The 22,622-nt window shown below is 40.8% G+C and overlaps 1 protein-coding gene across 2 annotated transcripts in view; it reads left to right on the forward strand.

Moving 5' to 3' along the window:
- IGF2BP3 (insulin like growth factor 2 mRNA binding protein 3) overlaps positions 1–22,622 on the forward strand; it is a 116,655-nt gene that overhangs the window by 59,502 nt on the left and 34,531 nt on the right. For both annotated transcript variants that reach the window (XM_075143587.1, XM_075143588.1), the window contains exons 4-5: positions 14,217–14,268; positions 14,361–14,424. In XM_075143587.1, coding sequence (XP_074999688.1) covers positions 14,217–14,268; positions 14,361–14,424 — 116 coding nt within the window. The remainder of the gene's footprint in view (positions 1–14,216; positions 14,269–14,360; positions 14,425–22,622) is intronic.

Below are 22,622 nucleotides of genomic sequence, written 5' to 3' on the forward strand. Positions count from 1 at the left end.
TAAGGGATGCCCTGCATAGTATTGGTGGGAGAACGAAGCTGATATGTCTCCTTGTCACCATCTATTCATATTTTCAGAGCGTTAACCCTGGGGCAATTCCTTTATTGTATTGGAAAGCATGAGAGCCTTTATTAAATGTAAAGAGGATACACCCTGTGCATGTTGTAGTGTGCAGAGGCAAAGCGTGTCTGCCTTAATTGCGCTTTTGTTCCTGAACCCCTGAGAAACGGGGCTGGAGGGTGACAGAGGGAATGTCTGGGCTGATTTTTCTCCCCTTGTTCTAGGAAAAGCTAATATCATCATCAAAATATATTTAACTATCTGCTTCTTTCTTGTGGAAGCTCACCGTTGCAGATAAGGTTACATGCAGAAGTCTTCCCGCGTGCCGGTTGAGAGTAACAGATAACTTGGAGCCCGCAGCTAAGATGAGCATGTTGGAGTGTCTGTTTACAAATCAAATATCGGCCTGGCACGGCCTGCCCTGGCAGCAGAGCCGTGCGCGCGCTAAAATTAAAGAGGAGGCTGGAAAGGGAGACATTCCTCATGTTCTGGGCTGGTCTCATTGGTTCAACAGCATGTACCACTACTGCGCTGCTGGCATGGTAGCCAGCACAACTACAGTAGCACATTGTGCACTGGTGGGTAAGAGCTCAACAATAAGGGACTGGAAAAGACCGCTTTCCATAGAGAGGTTTTTAGAAGGCTGAATATTACCAAAATAATTTCACAAAGCTATATAATCTGAAAAGCAACTGAAGTGACTGCCCTTGATCTGCTGCCAGACCTCATGGGGTATTGCTTTCCACAGGCTGCTGCAGCACACTCGGCCACGTTACCCCATCCCATAATTTTTTTTTTTCCTGCCATAGCTGAGCTTGCTATTTATGCTAGTTTGAAAGTTAAGCATGCTCTCGGGTAAGCAGAGGGAAAAGTAATTTTACTGTTGCTATGTGGAAGAATGGCCAAATGCTTGCATGTATTTTTGGGGTGGTACAGAGTGTTTAGACTTTAAATTCTAGCCAAGGGTGTTCAGGTTTCTAAGCCAGCCTCTTTGGCTGGCAGCAGCTCTTCTAGTGTTGTCAGTCCTGCTGCCAGGGACGTTGTGATGTCCTGGAGGGGACAATATGGCAGCCTCTTAGTCTGAACCTCTCAAATCCATTTAAAGTCAAAGGCCTTAAAAAATGTTGGTAAAAGGTCCCCAAAGCAGTGGGACATTTTCTCTTTTAAAGTAAAAAAAGCATCTGGAAATGGGATGTCCTCAGCTTCTCCTCCCACCTTGCAGTTAGGAGCAGTAAGTCTGCAGAAAGATGCTGTTTGTAGTGCTTCCAGGAGCTGTGCTGGTGCAAATATGGACATATTCAGTGTCCATATTTTATTTAGAGCTTCTGACACATTCTTGTTGCTTATTGCAAAGTCTGCTTCTAGCTTCACGGGGGGAGAGGGTGGTTTGGGTTTTCATGTTTGTTTTCTTGGCATTTTAAATATTTCTCATCTCCTCTGGGATGCTGTGCTAATGTGTCTTGTGGTCGTTATTCATAATTTAAGAACCTGTCTTTATAGTAGAACATGTGCAACAGGCCCATCTTTATTCAGTTGACTCTTGTCTGAAGAGCATCTTGGAGTATCTCTGTGCCATGTTTTGTTAGAGGGTCTCGTCTGTCATGCTTCCATGATTTTTTTTCTTTTTTCTTCCTCCCCCCCCCGCCCCCCCAAGTATCTAGGCAATGAAAATCATGTCATCAGTGTTTTGTGTCTCGTGCTTTCTAGCTTCAAGGCTTCTTGTCTGTGGCTGCTTCTGTATGCTGAGCTGTTTCCATCTCCCTGAAACTTGAGCATTGGGGGGTGTGTGTGTATTTGCGAATGTATGTGGTTATAAGAGAGTGTATTAGTTGACTTCTGAGGCTTCTGCTACTGCTTGTCTCCATCTCTCTCATTTATGTTCATCCTATGTTTCCTTACACCCAGAAGTTGCTCTTGCACGGTCGCTGACCTGGGATCCTGATCTTCCTATCTGCTCCTTTCTCTGACCTGGCTGCAATGCAGCTCGTCCCTAAACTCTGTTGTTCAGATTTCTTGGAGAACTTTCTTTCATGATGCCCCTCATATTTTGGAAGAACCCCAGTACCTCTAGAGTAGCTGATCACTTTCCCGATGCCCTTTCCTACATGGTGTAGATCCAGTTCCCTGTGAAATCTCTCCTGGACACTCCTGCCTCACTCTTCACTTCCATTGCCAGAAGCCCAGGCAGTGGCTGGGCCACCGGTCCTTGGGTCGCTGCTGTGACCTTCCCAGCCGGGCTACACTTCCTTCAGCACTTGGTCTGCCTGTTCTTCATTTCTACGGCCAGGCAGTAAGGAGGACCTTCTCCAGGCTTTTGGAGCAGGCCAGGCTGGCTGAGGACAACCTTGAATTTCAACCAAAAGATCAGGTGGATGTTTCCATTCTGCCCCCCACAACATTTCCCCCATGTAGCTGTTGCACCCATTGCCTACACCTTGCAAGCTCTTTGAGGCAGGGGCCACCCTGGTTTGTTGCTGCTTTCGTTATGCACAGCTGCTGCTTAATGCCGGAGGTGTGCACTGCTAATGGTTTGAAATCAATTTTTTCCCCTGCTCTAGCAGTCCTCTACTACCGCTCTCTGCATCTTCTTGCTATGCTCAGCTCTGAATAGCACAGGTTTCATTCTCATCCGGATGCCATGAGCAGGGATTCAAGAGCTGTGGCTCCCTAAATATTCAGCAGGCGAATAACCAAGATTCCTTAGTTCCTCTTACACCGCCTCCTCTTTCTTCCCATGTCAATAGCAAAGCACTGAAGTACTCTTTCCTTCTGTGCCTAAAAATCTAGTTTCCCTTCTGTTGGGCTGAGTATTTCGCTATGAATCAGTGAAAAATCAGAATGAAGTGTACATTCATACAGGCGTATACTGGGGATTTGCACTCCCACTTCCCTTATTTTAAACAGTGCTGGCTTTTTAAATGTCAAAAAATTTAAATTTTAAGCTTTTTAAGGAGAACGAGTTGTTTTGACAAGAGGAGATAGTTTATTGTATAGTAAATGTGAAACTGGTAAATGGCATACAACTTCTCGGTGCTCTGCAGTATTGTTCACCTTTACTCTTAATTTATTACTACTACAGATATTTTTGATTCATGTTCAGGGGAATATTGCTGTAGAGAGTTAAAGTACTTTTAGTGGAGGATAGCTTGTGCAGCCACTTATGGAGCAGCAGTGAAACAGGACTGGAGCCACTTACCCAAATACTTGCAGTGCCTGTTTCAGAGTATAAGAAGTTGCATCGAAATTGAGTGTCCAGGTTTCTGGAAAATAACAGTTGGGGTTTTTTTGTGTGTGGTTGTGGGTTTTTTTGGTTTGCTCTTTTGTTGTTTTTTGTTGTTGTTGTTTGCTTGGTTTTTTTGGTTTTGTTTTTTGTTGTTGTTGTTGGCTTGTTTTTTTTTTTTTTAAACAAAATATATCAGTCTAGCACCTGGTGTTTCCAAACTGCTCAGGTGCTTGCACAAGGGTGACTTTTGCAAAGGACAGCTCTTAACCTTTTTTTTAGCTGCTAAAGCCTGATGTCTGGGGCAGAGCTGACTATTTAGTTGAATTGAAAACTTGGCTACAAAATACAAGACAGAGACTTAGGTCTAAACTTTCCTGTGGGGCCACTGGAGCCAGTAAGAATAGAGAAGACCTGTTGCATTGTATTTGATTTCTTGTGCTTTTAGTAAGTAGGCCTGAGGAATAGCAGGTGATTAACTATGTTCCAGGCAAGCAATTCTCTTTGAGTAAAAGGACAACAAGCAACCCAAAACCATATGTCATCCATGTTAATTGGTAGTCCCTCTTTCCTCTATGAATTCCAGTACTTGTGAGGAATAAGGGTATTTCGGTTTTCAGGTCTGTGCAACTATAGAGTATTAATTACTGCAAAGCGAGTGAAACAGTGTAAACTTGCCTCCCTTCGTGATGGTATGTCTTTTCCCTTTGTAAGAAGGGAAAACATATTCGAATTTTATTAATAATGAGGCTGTACAATAAACTTCAGAGTTGGAGAGCTTGCTGGTGACTGAGTACATCCTGCAAGGCTGCGAACGAAAAACTCTTCCACCTTTCTTTATAGAAGGCTCTGAATGCAAGTAGATGGAAGCAGAGATTGCTATTGAACCACCTTAGGCATAGTTAACTCATTTAACTATGGCCATTCTCCTTGAATTGTTCCAGTCATCTTACTTGTCATTCGATTGCTCCTTCAAAATTGACACTTAAAAGTAATTTATAGTCTGCAAGCTGTCAGCTAGCACTCAGCATTCACACTCTGAATTGTTTTGTTTGGGTATATATAGGTCAAATGGTATTAGCATAGTGCATCTCTTGCAATCTTAATTTCTACTTAAGATAATTGCATTCAAAAGTTTGTGGTTTTTTTGTAAACATTCTCTTAAACCTTACCTTTCAGATTAGTGCATGAGTTGGCCATAATGATGGGATACTTTAAGCTAGACTTAGGAATCTCATAGATCTTGGTAAATGTGTGTTTAATAGAATTTCAGAATAATATCTCTTTAACTTTTAGGGTTTTTTAAATAACTTGGTTTTGAGTGTTTTAAATAAGTATACTTTTATTTTTATGACTATCTGAATGATTAGGTAGCTGCTAGATAATGTGTTTTGCCACAGAAATTTTCTACACTCAAAAATCCTGTGATACCCCGTTGTTCCATGGTTCATGTTTCTGCAGCTTGAAGGCTTTGACAGCACTTAATTGTTGTTGTTTGCAAAGCTCCCATCTCTGCGTTAGCACTGTAGGGACCTTTACTGTAGATTTTATTTTAATCCGCTTCTGCAGCTCAGAGTAATTCAAATACTTGAAGGTGGTGTTCTTGCTCTACCAAGATCTCTCCTTCTTGCTGTAAAGTGTATATAATTTGTATTTTTGTCTGACCCCAGGCTTGAATTCTTGAGTCCCGCTCCAACCTTCTCTACTTCTTTCAGTGCCCAGTCCCCACAGCAGGGACTAGATAAGGCTGATCCCTTTCCTCCCCTCTACCTGAAAACAGCCATACAAAACAGGAGAGGTGGGTTAAGAAAAACTTGTTTTCTCCAGTTGTTGGGATGACTTCAGTAATTTCAGGTGTAGCTGTTAGAACTACTCAAGTGACTGAGACTGCTACTGATGACCTGCATTCAGGTACAGGAGTTTTGCCATGCCAGCAAAATAACTAGGGAGGTGAGGTAGGTGACATGCACTGACAGCTCGAGGGAAAGTTTTGTATGAGAATATCCAGCAACCCAGCCCATGTGTCTGTAAGCCACTGTAAATGCAGATAACAATTCCCTTCCTCCAGTAGTTTGTTTAGGGCCAAACCATCTCTTAAATGGTCCACAGCAGTGCTGTTCCTTAGTAGGAGTGCTGGGAAGCCAAAGGCATGGCATGCGTCTTATGGATGAGCAATTTAAAAAGGGGGAAGGGGAATCCTGTAAATATAACTCAAGTAAAATGCTTCAATCTTTTTATAGTTTCTCCTGGTTATAAAGACACCCAAGATATTAATGAAGTGGTTGTTAAGGACTTATCTCTTTCCTGAAAGCTTGTCATCTTGTCTTGTGCACAATAGAGGGAACATCTCAGGTGTGATCTCCATCTGAGTTCTAATATACTTTATTTTTATTTGCGCTAATCTGTGAACTAAATCCATTTTACAGGATTTTCCTCTGTGATTCCCTCTATTGTTTTTAGATAGTTATAAGCAGATCCTAGAGGAATTGCTTAATGTTAGAATATGGGACAATCTTCCCAGAAAAGGTTTCCCTGGTATCAAGCACTGACTTGGCTCTGTTTCTACAATGCACCAGCATACCTGTACCAGAAGGAACATTCTTCATACGTGTAGCCTCTTCATGAAATTATCCCTGTGCTCTTGTCCAGAGTTTTCTTGGAACTTGTAATTGTCGGTCAGTTCCAAAAGATGATTCAAAAGTTGATTTTCAGTCTGACAGATTTCTGTTACAGTTGCAGATTTCCAACTGCATTTTTTTAAAATGAATGAACTATTATTATGCTGAAACTAAAAATATCAGACTAGCACCAGCCTTGTAGAGCAGTAATGAAGCAGCATCAAGACTTTTTAAAAGCTACAGAAAATAGCTTTCAAAAGTGCCTTTTTCACACACACGTGTACACACGCAGAGAAAAGTGTATAAGAGAAATACAATTATCCCTAATAAATCTTCCAATTAAAAAGAACATACCTCCATCTCCACATAACATAACTCCATATCCGTAAAGAACTGGGAGAACTGAAAGGTTGAGGGGGGGAAAGGAAAAACGTAACCGTCGTCTTTCTGGTTTTCATGGCACTGAGCAGGACATTTCAACTTGCACTGTGGGGCTGAGCAGCTGTCTTCCTGACAGAGACCAGTGCTGGATGCCTCACGGGAAGGTGTCGAAACTGCCAATAAAGCACCAATTGTATTTCAATATAGTGCTGTGAGTAAAGCAGAAAATTAATCCTTTATCCCAGTGTATTTTCCAAACATTCTTTTAAAATTTGTTGGCTCCCTTGCTTTTGTGTAGTCTATCATTTAATCAAAGTTGGGCAATGGATGCTCACTGGATAGTAATGCTTTTATAGCTTTTTTTTTTCCTTCCCTTTGGCAAACTACAAATGAGATCGTAGAAGTAGTGGAGAGTGTTTCCACTTAAACTGGCCGCCTTGATGCGAGAGGAGGCAGATGAACATGAGCTAGTGTTGCTGCTGCTTCCCACTACGTTTCACAACACCCATCTGCCAGCCCGGCATGTGATCCTTCCCTCATGCGGAGCCGCAGAAATGTCCTGGTAGCCCGTCTGCCTGGGGAGGAGGAGGGGGCCCCAGCAGTGCCCACGAGGAGATCCTGGGAACGGGGATTAGCTGTGTAAAACAGCAGTTGCTGCCTTTAAGGACTCATCTGGATGATGGTGCTTTTTAATTTTCTGGAAATCAGGATGGGTACTGAATCAGGAGTGTTTGCATTAGTGCTAAACTCGTTCATAAACTCTGACATTATCTTGAAACTGCTCTTGAAGTTACACCTTTAGCATGAGGAGAGGGGAGATTAATAAAGTATTGTAGCAGATATTGTGCCGTGCTTAATTGCATTCAGATAATGTTGCATAAATACTTATTTCTCTGTGTTTTCAAACTTGTTTTCATTTAATTTAGATGAAGGGTGAATAGAAGCTGCCAATTTGGCCATCTCTACATGATTCGTTATTTCATAATACCTGTATCATATTCCCTCTTGCTCCTTTCCAAACTGAATTATCCTGCTCCCTTTAATCTCTTTGTGAAGGAGGCCACCCATGCATCTAATAAGGGTTTTTTTGCCTTTCTCTAAACATTTCTCAAGTACTTTTTTTAACCTTGGAGACCACGTAATGCCATTTGTCAGCCTTGATACTATGATCTTTTTTTTTTTTTTTTTTTTTTTTTTTTGCATCCCATACGTCCTTAGTGTAATGCACACTAATCTTTCCTCCCTATCACACATTCAAGAGACTATTTCCAGCTTAGGGTGTAATGTGGGAACAGGAAAGCACACAAGAACTTCTTGCCTGCTGCATTCAGTACCTGGGCTAACTTTGTAGCCCAAAAATTTCTTTTGCAATTTCTTCTATTTTCAGAGCTTCATTAGAATACTCTCTCAGTGAATTTTTTCCATCGTATGAATTTTTATTTCAAAAAAAGGAGGGACGGAGTTCTGATGCTGATCTTCATCTGTAATGGTTTACCATGTTGCTTACACTTGTTGTATTCCTCTTATTTTTTTTTTAGAAGCTAAACTTCTTCCCTCTGTAAACTACACTAATTATACTTTACGTGATTTTTGACTTAGCAGATTTAAGGCAGGTCCTTTTAAATGTTCTTGAATACTAGTGTGGTTTTAAAGCATTCAGTCCTCTCTTTTTTTGTTACCTTTTTATTTTATATACATAGGGGTGTGTGTGTGTGTATATATGTGTGTGTGTGTATATATATATATGTATATATATAAAAATTTAAATGGTCCAGCAGTATTATTTGGAAATACTTATAAACACATGTGGTATGTGGAGTTGGTTACAATAGTTGTTGTCATGGTTGCATGTAATGCTCTACCTAAGACCTATTTTCAGTTGCTTTATATCTTTTGCTTAATTTGAAACACCGAAATTGATATAGTCCACATAATCTCTTACCTCCTTATTTTTCAGTTGAGCATTTCAGATGTTCCATAATGAGAGCAAGGTAAATAGGGACCCAGTGTTTGCTCTTAGCACTGTAGGGAGGGACGTTGGCTTGGGCTGGAGGATGGCTCTGCTGTCAACTAACAAGTCCAGCGTGTGCAGTGAAGATGACTTGCCTGTAAGAGTTGTGCCCCAGTTACTCACCACATGCTTTCTTAATTTTGCAGCAAGTTGAGGACTTTCAGGAAGACAAACCCCTTTGGTTAGGGGAAGCGAATGCTGCCACGGTAAATTGAATTCTGCACGTTCTGGTCTCTGGTGCTGCGCAAACTATTTAAGCAGAAGTTGCTATTTGTTGCTAACACTGTGCCTTGTCTTCAGTTTGTCTTGTGACGAGCCTCAAGTCTCTCTTGCCAAAGTGCCGTGTTCTCCTTGCTACCGAAAGTGGCTTTGAAGCTGCACTTTGAACATGCAGACGTGCTGAGCACTGTGGAAAATGAAGCCCTCGGTGTCCAAACTGGTCACTCAATTAGTAGTTCCTTTTTGACAATTTTGGCTTTGTTCTCTGTGGTTCAGCTTTACATTCTTAAAACCCTGGTAATGCCACCTAAACAGAATTGTATTATAGGGTAAACTTATTAATAGTTTTGAACATTTGGATATAACTGTAAGTTCCCAGGAGAAGAATTCACTCCAGGGTTTGTATGGGATGTGGTAAATAAGCCAGAGTTATTGTTTTCAGGCGCTGCCTTTCTGGTGTGTGCAAACAATGACTTCAGCAGCTTCCAGACTTATTTTTCTGATTCTTCCAGACTATGGTCATGGTTTCATGAGACAGTAAACTGGGTATTGGAGGGCCTACAAGATGAAAAACACCATCACCACATGCTGCAATGCGTTGAGCCATTGCAAACTGGCTTTGCCTATTCAAATGCCTTCACAAGGTTTTGGAGCAATAACGTTGTCCTGGCAGACCACGTGCTGGTTTGGGTACTCCATGTCCATGCGGCTCTGCCTTTACAAGGAACTTACATGGTCTGGCCTTCTTTTTGGTGAAAATGGGTGAAGTTGCCATGTTTGGGCTCTGCCTGGTGGCAGTGGTCCAGACAGGCTACCCAGGCTGTGACGTGTGCTGGGCAACCTGGAGCCAAGTTTGCCCATCCACCATGGCCTCCATGCAGGTGATGCAGCATTATCCAATTACACCTTTCAAAAATGACTGCTTCCTCAGGGATTTCCTAGGGGCTTCTTCATATTAATTTTCCTTGTAAAGCCATGCTAGCTGGGCCCCTTGTTGGGGATGTGTTTTTTACCAACAAAAAGATTAAGCCAAACTGAAAGTACTTTGAAGAGCCTTTTTGGCGTCATCAGTCACTGGCAGCTGGTGGGCTGTGAGAGCAACGGCGGCTCTTGCCGAGGTCCTGTTTCACACATCGAAGTCACAAAATGCCAGCTCTGCTTGCTCTGCACTGCAAATTTTAGCACACCAGGGCCTGGTGGGGGTCACATCAGGCTAGCTGTGCTGCATTAATATAATTAATCAAAAATTGCATTATTTTGTAGACTTAAATATACCAACAGAGTACTTGAAGTGTGCAGATGGCATTAGTGGTTCAGCCAGGCTTGATATCTGGAGTGATATCAGTATTGTTCTGCACCCCTGCCCCCTCCTTTCCTTACCTGGCTCTTTCATTTTCTTTCACTCCACCTCTCCTCTTTTAAATCAAAAAGCCACTTGGACTAACAACTTCTCTTTCCTCATATTGTTGCCTGACTCTTTTTTTTTTTTTCTTTTTTTTCCCTCCCCCTTTTTTTCTTAAATCACCTGGAAAACTCAAAGTCTTTGCAGCCAAAAATTTCTGCGTGGTCTTTTACTGAACGACCCTAATCCTCCTGTCTCTTTTTCTGCCTCCGCTATTTGTGATTTCAGTTGTGTTGTCTAATTTTACTCCCAGTCAACATGACAAGAGTCATGGAAGCAAGGGTGCTGGTCTAATGGATTTGTTCTACACGAGTGGAGAAAATAACTTCAGGTTCTACAGCACCACTGTGAAAGAAACAATATGGATAACTGTGCTTATGGACCAGATGTCTTGAGACTAATTTGCTTATGGCGTAGGGCAGAAATCCTACAGCACCATAAGATGATGTGTATGAAATAGTCTGTTCTGAAAGTGCAGAAAACAACTGCTCTGGTTTGTTCAAAGGTGCTACTTCTAAACTTGTGAAATCTGCATGAGAACCGGGATATTTTAATGTGTACTTTGAGCTCTCAGCTCTACTGAAGAGTAACATTTCCTTTTTTCTTTTTTTCTTGTAAAGCAGCCTCGATTTGTGGGGCTTGGTGTAGGGCAATGCTGTTTATAATGAAGTCAGAATTGGCTTTTAGAGCCTGATGAATGAAAGTCCACAGTATAAGACTGCAGCTTTTTGTGAGAGAGACATCTGTGCTATAACAAGAGCAGGAGACCCAATTTAGACAACTGCTAGAAGGAGAGCTCAAGAAAAGGAAAGACTTTTTTTTCTAGCTTAGATTAAATATTTGTACAAACAAACTTTTCTTTTCAGCTGCTCATCAGAATTGCTGCTGCACCACCAACTTGGCTTTGAATTTTGTTCTGATTGCCCAACAAGGCTGTACACGAAGAGTGTTACGGAAGAGCAGCTTAAACAAAACATGTTTGTTTTGTAGCAGAACTAGAGGCTTTGGGCTAGGGAGAAAAAAATTTGGGGAGAGGGAAAAGACAGTGCGAAGAGAAATATGAAAAAATGAAGGATGTGAATCGAAATTGGCTGTTGCAGTAAATACATGTGAAGCAAGAAACACATGCAGGAGTTGAGTTCTGTGTTTTGAAATTGAGTTACGATAGAGGATCTGGCTTTAAATACGGTCGCAATGACTTCTCCCAACTGGATCAGCTGGTTCAGTTAAAAATGTTCTCAAGCACAAAGCTTGCTCCTCACACACACACATATTCCCCAACTGCTGCTGAAACTTTTTTACCAGTGCATTTTAACTATCTGGTTAAAAGGCTACCCCCGTCGTGTTGATCACACTTAAAACCTTGCTGCGTAAGACTGACGGTGATGAAAATACGTGTGTTTACTGAGGACAGTGCTGCGGAGAGCAAGTGTATTTGACCCAAGAGGGTTGTTTCTTGTTTCAGTTAAAGAAAGCTCCAATCCTTTGAGGAAACATCTTATAAATCTGTTTGGTAAAGCAACTCTTTTAAGAACACAGGAACTCAAATCACTTGGATTAAAGCCCAGATGGACACCGTCTCTGACTGAGATGGCTCAGAAGAGGATTAAGGAGCAGCATAAGTGGAGAACTCCTGGTGAAGAGGAGTGGGATGCTGAACGTGCTGTCCTGGGCTATTCCTCAGCATTAACAGCAAAGGAGCCTTTCGGTTCTTAGGCTTCTTGGAGCAGATGCAAGGCTAGTGTGTTGAGAGGTTTTTGATGGCTGATCAGAAACACGCTGGAAGTAGTAGTTTTTAGAGAGAATGTAGTATCTTTAAAAAGTTGCATGGATTCAGCTTTAAAGCATTCCTTTTCTTGTGAAGCTGGTGACTTTAATACGTGGGTCTTCATGTAAAAGTATACTTAGACCAGAATATAAATTTAATATGGAAATAGCTTACAAAATATCGAATAATTATTATCCAGCAAAGTCTTGTGGTACCTCCTTCTGGTACCTCCAGCTTTGCTCTTTTCCTGTATGTTTAAGGATGAAAATTAAATTCTGTGATTTTGAAGTGATGCAGCTTTGGGCCAGGGTGGGCATGAACTGGTGGTCTGCACAGTTCAAATGTAATAATAACTTGTCTTAACTAACTAAAGGCGTTAGCTCACATTGTAGTACGGTCTACTGTGTAATGTGGCATGGGTGTTGACATACTGTAGGGACAAATAAATTATCAGACTAATGAGCTCTTCAGTATCCTGTTTTGAGTAAACATCTCAAAATGCGTCTCTGAGCCAGGGACTTGCTTTGCTTTTCTTGTTTTAAAACCCTGATCCCACCTGAGATTCTGTTCACCCGCTGATTTCAGTGGAGGCACGATTAGCATCGAAGCCATCTATGGTAGAAGGCTTTCCTCTAATAGCATGCAGGGACTCTCCTGGCTTGTGTGGAAGTTGCAAGACCTCGCAACTCTCCCACTCGTCTGTGCCAATGTTTCAGTTGTCTTAAAAGGATCTTCCACAGACTTTTAATTTATTTTAATCCCCTGGAGCCTCTCTGCTTCAGTAATATTTAGCAAATTTCAGAGTAAACTTTTCCTTAGTTTCAAATTGTCGGGATCTGAGGAGTGGCAGAAAAATGGGGTTTTAAGGGATTGAAAAGACAAACTCTCAAACTAGGCTAATCTCTGCTTGTAGGAGGAGAGGGCAATTAACAACTTGTCTATGAAAACAAAACAGTTGCCAAGAAAACTTACTGGACCCTCTACAAGAAGGATGGGGAAATTCTGCAGTTAGAAGTAGTAATGCATTGCTCAAACTTGGCGAGCAGTGCATTGCCTTTTAAATACCTGGTTTGAAATATTACCTTTGAAATGTCTGCATGCAATTTCAATTTTAATAGGTGGTAAAGATTGGAAATTTATACTGATGTAAGTTGTCATTAAGTTTCGGCATATAAACTGCAATTTATCTTAAAAATGTATTTTATATTGTAAAAGTATATGGTACCTTAATAAATCATAATTTTGAATTCTTACTCTCGTGAGGATGTAGAATCTGAATTTTACATTTTTAGGGACTGGGGTTTTGTGCACACTCAGTTGCTGGTTATAGCAAGTGGAAGTATACTGCAACGAGAAGCTGCACAGATGTGTTTTTATGCCTACTACTTTCCTTCTGTCCTTGCTTCCTTGTTTCCTTCCTTTCCCAGAAGGGTTTCTTCCCTTTCATTCTGACATTTTGCCTTAAGAGACTAACTGAAGTGAAGAATGGCACTTGGGTCACAGAAGAGATTGCAAGTTTACTTTTTCACTTGATGTAAATTGTTAACTTTTCCAGCATAATTTTAATTCTTGAGATAAAACATAGGATGCAACAAATCACAGTGATGCACTTGTGTTGTGTGCTAGTTACTGCCACAGTCACTGTTTTCTGGAACATTATTTCTCACCAGGAAGAAGATAAAGTATATACCATGTGATTTTTAGAAGCAATACAACTGTGGGTATTTTAATGTTTTTACTGGAATATTCTGACACCTTGATTTTCCTAAAAGTCTCATTGTTTCTTGCCCCTTCTTCATCCTCCATTTGACTAGAATAAAACAAATTATGCCAAATAAAACTACTTTATTCAGATTTCTTTTGCCCCTTGTCATATGTTTTTACCTGTTCCTCCCTAGCTTTCTACCAAATGACAAATTAATTGCAGCTTTCAAATAATTGCGGAGATACTGTTGCGAGTGGTTCCTCTGGAATGGGTCTTTGGGAAAACTGTCAAAGTAATTGTGGAACAGCTCTTGATGTGCTGGTTATTCTGGTTAACTTCTTTATGTAGACAAGCCTCCACTAAGTACGAGAATAACATTTTTATGTATGACTTAAGTGTATGGAGAGGAAATAAAAAACCCAAACAGTGGCAAAGTTACATATATGTGCTTGGGACACATGGAAAGATTTTATTCCAGATTTGCTCTTCTCTAATTCTTCCTGCTTCTGCTTTAGCCTACTCTGAGAACAAGTGACTTTGAGGTTTATTTTTAAAGTTTGGGACTTACAGTGCAGTGTGACTTCTTGGAGTTATGTTCTGTATTTTCACATTCATGAGGCTTTAAATGCAGATTTTCTGATGTGAGAAAGAAAACAAGCAATGTGTGCTTGTTCTTCGCAAAATAGTTAACATTTCTTCCTTATTGGAGCAGATGTCTTGAATGTTGTATGTTGTGATAAAATTATTACAAATTTTAGTGTTTTTACAGGCTTTTTTTGTTTTGTTAATCTGCTTTGAAATTTAAATCTGTCTTTCTTTTACCTCTTGATAGGTGCTGGATAGTTTGTTAGCTCAGTATGGAACAGTGGAGAACTGTGAGCAAGGTACGGCTCTACTCTCAAATTGCTTTTAAATTTGTAGTGGGAAGGGAGTGCACACTGAATTTAACCTCTTTTCATTGTGTTTTCCTCTCTAGTGAACACTGACACGGAGACTGCAGTTGTAAATGTAACATATGGCAATAAGGACCAGGCTAGACAGTAAGTATCTTATTTACTTGTTACTGTTGTCTAACTTGCATTTTGGAATTCCTGTTGTGGCGATTCTATATGCAACTTTGCTTCTGATTAATTTATCGATGAAATGATCATGTAAGCATTAACTTTTAAGAAAGTCTTAGTCTTCACCTCGCCAAGTCTTGTGTGCTTTACCTTAATTTGCTATTTTTTGTCATCAACTTTTCCTGCACTTTGATTAAAAATAAATCAATAATTTTGAAAATTAAAAATTTGGGTAAAATTATTTGACTAGGGAAGGCAGAAAATTAGTGATTTGCCAATGACAGAAGACGGGAGTTATTGCTTAATGATTTTTAGCCATGTTTTAAAAAAGCTTTGTGATGCCCTTTTACAGTATTAGTTGTTCTGTGTCTGTCTTCTGGTTAGCAGCTGCATCCTTCTCCTATTTGTTTCTGTTGTCTTGCTACGATTTTCCCTTAATAAATTTTTTTTTTAAATTAGAAAATGTAATGCTGCTTCCAAACACACAAAAAGTCATAATCTGAATACTTAAAATAATTTATTTAGGCTTTTTGAACTTTCAGCCACATATTTTATGCTTGCTTATATCTTCAATTGATAACTTTTAATCTAGATATTAATATTTAAAAATATAATGCCTTACTTTCTTAATCAATGGTTGTATATCCTTTTGCTTTAAACATCCATATTATATATTATGCTATAGGTTTAATTTTGCTTTTCCACCACAGGTAGAAAAAGAACTTGTGTGTTCCTTAATTTTTAATCTGGTGACATAAATGTATTTTCCCCCTCTTTCTAGCCATAGCAGGTTAAACAAAACCAAACCCATGGAATAGCCTACAATGATCTTTTTATTTTAACTTTGAAATTTCTGCCACCTTGTGGCTAACTGAAATCAGCAGTTAAGATGCAGAGTATGCTTATGGTATGCATTAATTCAAAATTACAAATGAAATAATATTTGTACATATAATTAAGTAATTATGACTTCTGTGTAACTTGAATGCAACACATGTATTTAATCTTTCAAAGTGTTAGGTTACTTGTTAGTGTATTCTAAACAAATGTGATGGGAAACTTGTGTCAGTGGTGTCTCCTTTGTACACTGGAGCTGAAGGAAACAATGTTTTTCTTGAATTCACTATTTAACTTTTCTCAAAGCCTGAATCGTTCAACAAGTTGTTCTTCAGGTTCTCCTGTTGTTTTTAATTCTGTTGCGCAGTAATTAAAAAAAAATGTTGAATTTCTAGTTCTGAAGAAACCTATGGTGCAATGTTAAAAATTAATGCTACATGTCCCTGTTCCTTTTTTGAAAATGTAAGAAAGAAGTACCTAAAATACCATGGAAAGAAGCATGATGCATATTTTTGAGCTGTCTGTCATCTGTGATGTGAGTTCCTGGACTTGTGCACTCCCTTCTGAAGTTGAAAACAACACACACAGTTTCTCCCCCCCTCAAACTGTACTTATTAAATTTTAAGGTCAATCCTGAGGAAATGCTGAGATAAGCCAAGACTGTGAAGAAGCATCCGAGATAAAATATTGTTTTGCATGAGAAATCACATGACAATAACTGAAAACATCTTGAGTTTAAAGCAGGTGAATCAGGGTCCAGCGTGAATGTTGGAGGAGGACCCGAGGTGATACAGGTTGAATGATGACATAGAGTTTGGCTGCCTTGAACAGGTAGAGCAAGTGGAGGAGCCTTGATTTGCTTTTGTGAATGGTTTGATACGGACACAGGGTTTTCTAAGGGCATAAGTCTATTTTCTGTACAGAGAACGTTAGCTCAGATTGGCTGGGTTCAGGATGCAACCTTGCAGCCATTTAGAAACCCCTAAGAGAAGAAGTGGCCGGATAGAGGTTTTTCTAGGAAAAAATTGTGAGGAATTTCAATGAAGAATCATCACAGGACCTGTCCGTGTGTGGCTTTTCCGTAGTGACTGCGGTGGTGTTTCAGTTGAATGGTTTTCCCAGACATGACCTAGCTTTGCTTCTTGGAACTGGCTGTGGTGGACGGCAATGGCTGTGGAGGGGGAGTGGTATACGAGTGCTGATAGCTGATATCAGCTGGTCAGCCTATGCAGTACAAGGAGTAACAAGAACTGCCTTTATCAAAAGCTGTTTAGAGCCCTTGAGAATCAGCAACTGATAACAAGCTTTGTATTTTGAAATTTAGCTGTTTAGGGTAAATGATGCTCTTAGCCATGACTTTTGAAGCAGCCTCTCTGACATGAATTTTTCTATGCTGCCGCATACGGTGGGTCCCCAGTTCTAATTGCATCTTTTCTGCACTTTTTGCAACACACATACTAACCTCACAGTTAGTAGTGCTGGCTGACAAAACATGCAAAGTTGGCTACTTCCTTGCTGGATAGACTGCATGGCATTGCTGTGCCTGTTGGAGTGCGTACTGGCAATGCCGTGTGGTGAAAGTGCTGTAACACAATCTGGAGATATTTTTGATAAGCAGTTCTAAACAAGTGTGGTATGCATTGCTTGGAGGATGTTACTTTTGAACAAAACTTTTGGTTCCACCCAGCTGGGAAACTGAGCCTTCTTCTGTCTTGCAAGTCTAATGGTTGTGGCAGAGTTTTTTTTTCTCTAGGCTGGTACTGCAGTTGCAGTGTAGTCAATACAGGGCTGCATCCAAAATTAACTTGGAAACTGAAATCAGTGAAGAATGCTGCAGATCTTTCCAGAAACAAGTCTTGGACAGAGCACACAGCACCCAAAATCTGAGGCATGTACAGTTCTTGACTTCTAGTTGCAATGGAGGTCTGTGGCTTTGACCTGTCGTAGTGATGCCTCTCTTTCCTAGCTGGACAGGCATGAGGCTGTCTTGGCAGAAAAAGCAGGATGCTGCTCCTTGTCTTTATGTGGCCAGAGCAGGGGAGTCAGCGTGGCAGATCAGGTACTTTTGGGAAGCCCAGTAGGTTTGTGGAGAGGTGTACAGCAAGCACAGAGCTATGCACGAACCTGGGAAAACCACCCTTTGCTCTCTGGGACTTCGCTCTGGGTAGCGAGGAGAAGGCTGGGACTGCCAGGGCATCTCTGTGACCCCATTCTGTTCCTCCTCTCCTGCAAGTGCTTGGGAGGAGGAGAGACTTGTTCCAACTCAGAAACTGCCCCTGCCACTGTCCTTCCCAGAAACTGGAGAGGGCCTTACGAAGCATGTGCACACTGCTGTGGCACACATGATTACTGAATGTCGTGGTGGGTTATGGAATATTATTTCAGAGGGTGAGCGGCAGAGCCTGGAACCCATGGTTCAGTTTGAACAACACAACCAGGTGCACATAGATACCAAGGCAGCTTGGGACCTGCTTGCCGAAGGGCACCCCCTCTTCTCCCAATATCGATCCCTGACTGCAACCAGCAGGACATGCTGATCGTGTCCTCGTGATGTGCTGCCACCTAAATTATGGCTGTTATCTTCAAAAGTTACACCACCTCCTCTTTCCCTCCTCAAAATGTTCCAGTGTGTAGGCGTCTAGTGCACGCTACACGATTTAGCTCTACCCAGGATTTTGGAAGGGAAATTTTGTGCAAAGTTGGCCACGCATATACGGAGGGGGTGTATATTGTTTTAATATGGGGCTAGGTAGTTTTTTTATCTTATTTTTTTAGCTCAGGAATGAGGTATGTGTGTTGGTTGTGTCTCGTAACTGATGGTGTGTTTTAAATGCCGGCTGCAATGTGAGGAGCTCGGGATTTGCGTCTTTGCAGATATAAGTAGGTATATTATTTAGAGTGTTAAGACACTAATGGTCACCTTTTTAATAAGAATATTTGCAAAAAGAAACAAGTTTTTTTACCCTTTCAATGAAGCACAAAGCTCTCTGTGTATGTATGCACAACATGTATCCTTGATCAATGAATAAGAGTTCACATAACTAATACTTTTACATGCCATCATGGGTCAGGGCTAATGTTGCCATAGGAACGATAATACTGAAAATTCAGTGGTGTATGATTATAAGCTTAGACTTATTTATTTGCTTTGTTTTTATTTTCAGACATACTAATGAAAACTATATTTTTATTTAATGTAAAAAACCATCATTATACCAAAGAAAAATTACCATGTATATCTGTCTTTTCCGTATGCAAATGTACCTCTTCAGGGAGGAAAAAAGAAAGGTGGTGTAGGTACAAGCTGCATGTGGGAGTGAAATATGTTCTTCATCTAGTGCTTAGCATCGCGCTATCAATGGATGAATGATTTCCAGCACAAGACTCAGTGCTTTTACTGTATTCGTTTATCTAGGATGTTTAACGTACACTAGCATCAGAAGGGAGAAGGCTGGGCAAACATCCTCTTGTAGGGAGCTCAGGAGAGGACAGTGTCAAGATGTCATTTTGATGGGAAAAACTCAGGTGACTAATTTACAAAATATTTGTTTAAAGGTTTCATTTTTATGTAGGGATCCTCTTAGTTCCGAGCAGGTGTCACGTGAACATAAGCCAGGCTGCTGTACATCTTAGCAGAGCACAGGCAGTAGCTGCTGCAGTCTCTTAATGAATTTGTTTTATAAAAAAATTCTGAACTACACTATGAGATTCCTGTGTACCAGCTCTTGCTGGTATATGAAATGGAAACATTTTCCATTTCCACTAAATATTAATTTTTAAAGATTTGGGGGAAGAAGGTACCTTCCTTAATGAGGAAGTTTACTGAATTTTTCTCCGTCTTTGTTCTCATTAAGTGACTCTAAGGTTTTTAGCCCTTGCGTAAAAGATGGTTTGTGGGTTGTTTCAGTAGGTACCAGTAGTGCCCTCTGAGAGAGGTAACCTGCATGGCCTTTATTAACTTGTAGTCATGGAAGGAGACCCCCAGTCCTGTTTGGGAAGGCAGAGGTCTTTGCGGAAAGGCAGAGGTGGTGTTGCTGTGGTTTGGGCTTGAGTTTCCGAGGCGGTCAGTCAATGCAAATATGTGCTTTACAAAAGGAGCTGGATTTAACGTTTATTTGGTGGACTGCAACAACGATGATAGCCTTGACTGAAACAGGTGCCACTAGTGCTGTGAAGAAGCAATCACTTGCTTTCCTCTGGGGCTTAGGCTTTCCCAGGCAGCGGGGATGGCTCTCCTGATAGCAGGTGCTGTCCTAGATGCTGTTTTACAGGAATTTTGCATCCATCTAGAAGACAGTTCTTAATCACTCATCTCTCTTCCTGCTTTCTTCCCCCCCCGCCCGAAGCAGTGCCTAGATGACTCTAAAATTTTGGGCTTGTTATGGTGCTGAAGGACTGAGCCATCACCTTGCCTGATTCCAGCCCTATATTTTGTGCCACAAAATTGATTAAAATGAATTCAGAACAGTTAAATAAAGGTGTATGACAGTACTTTAAAAACCTAGTGAAAACTGTCAAATGTTGGAATGTGAAGTCCAGGCTCAACAGCCAAAGTTGTGGGCTTGTGTCTTCTGTAAGAAATGCACCAGAACTGTGTATTTGCTGCATCACTGAGAATTATTATCTTGGCATTCCCCTGTGTGTGCCCAAATCAGTGCAGAGTGTGGGACCACCTACCCAGGAAACATCAGTTCCACAAAAGGCTTGGGAGAGCAGCATTTAATTACTGACTTTTCTTCTGACTTCTTGTCACTTGAACAAGTCAAATTATAAAAGAAGTCATCATATGGCTTTGGTGGCCAGGGATTGTTCACTGCTGACATTTTCCACAATGGCAAATGAACTTTTCTCAGTTTGCTTTGAATTTAAGGTACTTATAGTCATATAGAACCATTTAGCAATTTATAAATTGTTCTTAAGTAGAAAAATTCTGACCTTGTTTCCAGGAAAAGTACGGCATATATATATATGTGCCAGTTGTTGCTGTATAAAGTTTGTTGTGAAAACATGATAGGTATGTAGCTTGGCTGCAAACAAAAAGCCTAGTCTTTTCTTCCCCTACCACTTCTAAGGAAGAGTGAGAAGTCTCATGCACTGATTTAATGTAAGGTTTTGTATTAGTGCTGGGATTCTGGTCTAAGGTATTTTAAAGCCAGAGGAGATTGAAGCATTTTTGGGAAGAAACAATGTCTGAACTTGTCAAATGAATGCATGGAAGGGAATGAGTTGGGATGGATGTCAATCCAGAGCCTACCAGCATGTTCACGAAACTGTTGGTGCTCATCTTTCCAACATCTTGAGGTTTGATTCCAAAAGAAACAGGGCTTGTGCAACTGTACCGTCTGATGGTGCATTTCCCTCCCTGGTAACAATTCAGGTTTTGGGCTGATTTCAGTAAAACTCAACCCAGAAATAGAGGTCTCGGATATTTGAAACCAACAAGAACTTAGTATGTTCGGATTGCATAAAAAGGAAAGCTCTAGACCCCTTTCCCAGATAGGATCTCCATGGAGAGATACTTCAGCAAAATGCCTTTCGGGCATTGGAAATCTATGCAGAAACTAAAACTTGAGAGACAAATATCCATAGGAACACAAATTTCACTAGTCCGGCTGCTCACCGCCCTTACTATTTTGTGAACATGGCTTTCTGCGTAATAAAATGCTCTTCAAAGTCCATGGGGTAAAAGTTAAGAAATGTCAGCTTTGAAATAGCCTCAGCAAATTTTAATCCAGCTCTCTTTTGCCATATGCTGTAAGAGATTCTTCTGTTATGGGAGCAATTACACTCACGCCCTATTCCCAAAGGACCTGTGTCTCATTTGGTGAACAGAAGTATCTAATGAGCAGTGATCAGTTATTCAATATTTCCTTGTTGTTCATTGGTGTTGCCTTGGGCCTTATTTATTACCAGCCCTTATTAAACACTGCTTCAAAGACACAAATTACTTGTTTTCTCATAAGCTCTTTACTGTCCGACTGGAGTATTTCGAGGATGCTGGTTCAATCCCTGGGAGGTGGGGGGCGTGTTATCCTCAGTACCCATATACCACTTCTTACCTGCAAAGCTGCTGCTCAGCTTCAACAGCTGCTTGAGACCCAGACTGTCAAGTGGGACACCTGGGAGATGAGTAGTACTTTTTACTGGCTACCCTCGAAAATTTAGGTGATTGGCTAGCATCGTCCTTTATCTCTGCAGTAGAGGCAAGAGTAAAAGCGTTGCTGAGGGTAGCGTTTGGTAAACTGGCATCCACCACCTGCAAATGTGTGTGAACGGAGGGACTGGGTTAAGTTTCCGAATTTCAGAGGCCTTGCTCCAGAGCATATGGCTGTTGGAGCTTTTTAACAAAAATGTTGATGGGTTCTTTAATATGAGACGGAAACCTCCTCCCTCCTGCTACTGTTTTTAATTTAAATTTTCTCTTTAAACAAAGTCTTTCAATAATCTTTGGTCCAAAATTAAGCCTGACATTTATAAACTACCCCAAATCAATGCATGTTTCGGTGATATCAATATATCATATTGCTGATAATCTGAATAATACGCTTTCTGTAGCGAAACTTGAAATGTTTTTCTTGGGCAAGTGTGTTAATTTTATACCACTAGCTTGCTGTGTGCTGTGTGTAGCTTAGTTATTCCTACTGTTTCCAGGATCTTTAATCGTATTGACTCTATTCTGTTTGTGAGTGGAAGATCTTCTACCCTCCAGAAATCTGTAATTTTTAAGTTTACAGTTGTGGTCCCTTTGCGAAGAGGAGGACACCAGCAGGTCAGGTTGACTTGCAAACTTGGCTCCACCTTGGTTAGAACGAGGGGGTGGGCAGAGGGAGAGCTGAGTGACCCAGTGGGGATTCAGTGTGATGGACCATGGTGCGAGTGCGTTGTGTGCGTTTGGGCAATATCCCTCTGTGATATTTAACAGAGGGCTCTGCTTTGCCTAAAAGCACAAGAGAACTTGAAACACCGTTTAAATGCCTTCTAACACCTTTGCATCTATGGAGTGTTTAACAGATGCGTTGGCTTTAATTTCCTGGTTAACTTTTAAACCTGCTTGCAACATGACTAGTTGGTAAGTTGCAAGGTGCTGTTGTGGTCTGCTAAGTGGTGTTTCAAATGCCATCGACTAGCTTCGAACACTTTCTTTCCTGCTGAGAATAAACCAGGAACAGTCTCCCCCCCCCCCCCGTCATTGCTATGTCAGTTATTGCAAAACCTCCAGCCAAATAGCTGTGCTGGCAAAAACTCTAATGAAGGTGCTGTGATAGCAGCTAAAAAGTTTTCCCTCTGGTGCAGCTTTAATTCTATTTGGGAAACTGATTTAAATTAAATCAGGCAAAAGA

The sequence above is a fragment of the Calonectris borealis genome, chromosome 2, assembly GCF_964195595.1.
Source record: "Calonectris borealis chromosome 2, bCalBor7.hap1.2, whole genome shotgun sequence".
Taxonomy (NCBI): domain Eukaryota; kingdom Metazoa; phylum Chordata; class Aves; order Procellariiformes; family Procellariidae; genus Calonectris; species Calonectris borealis.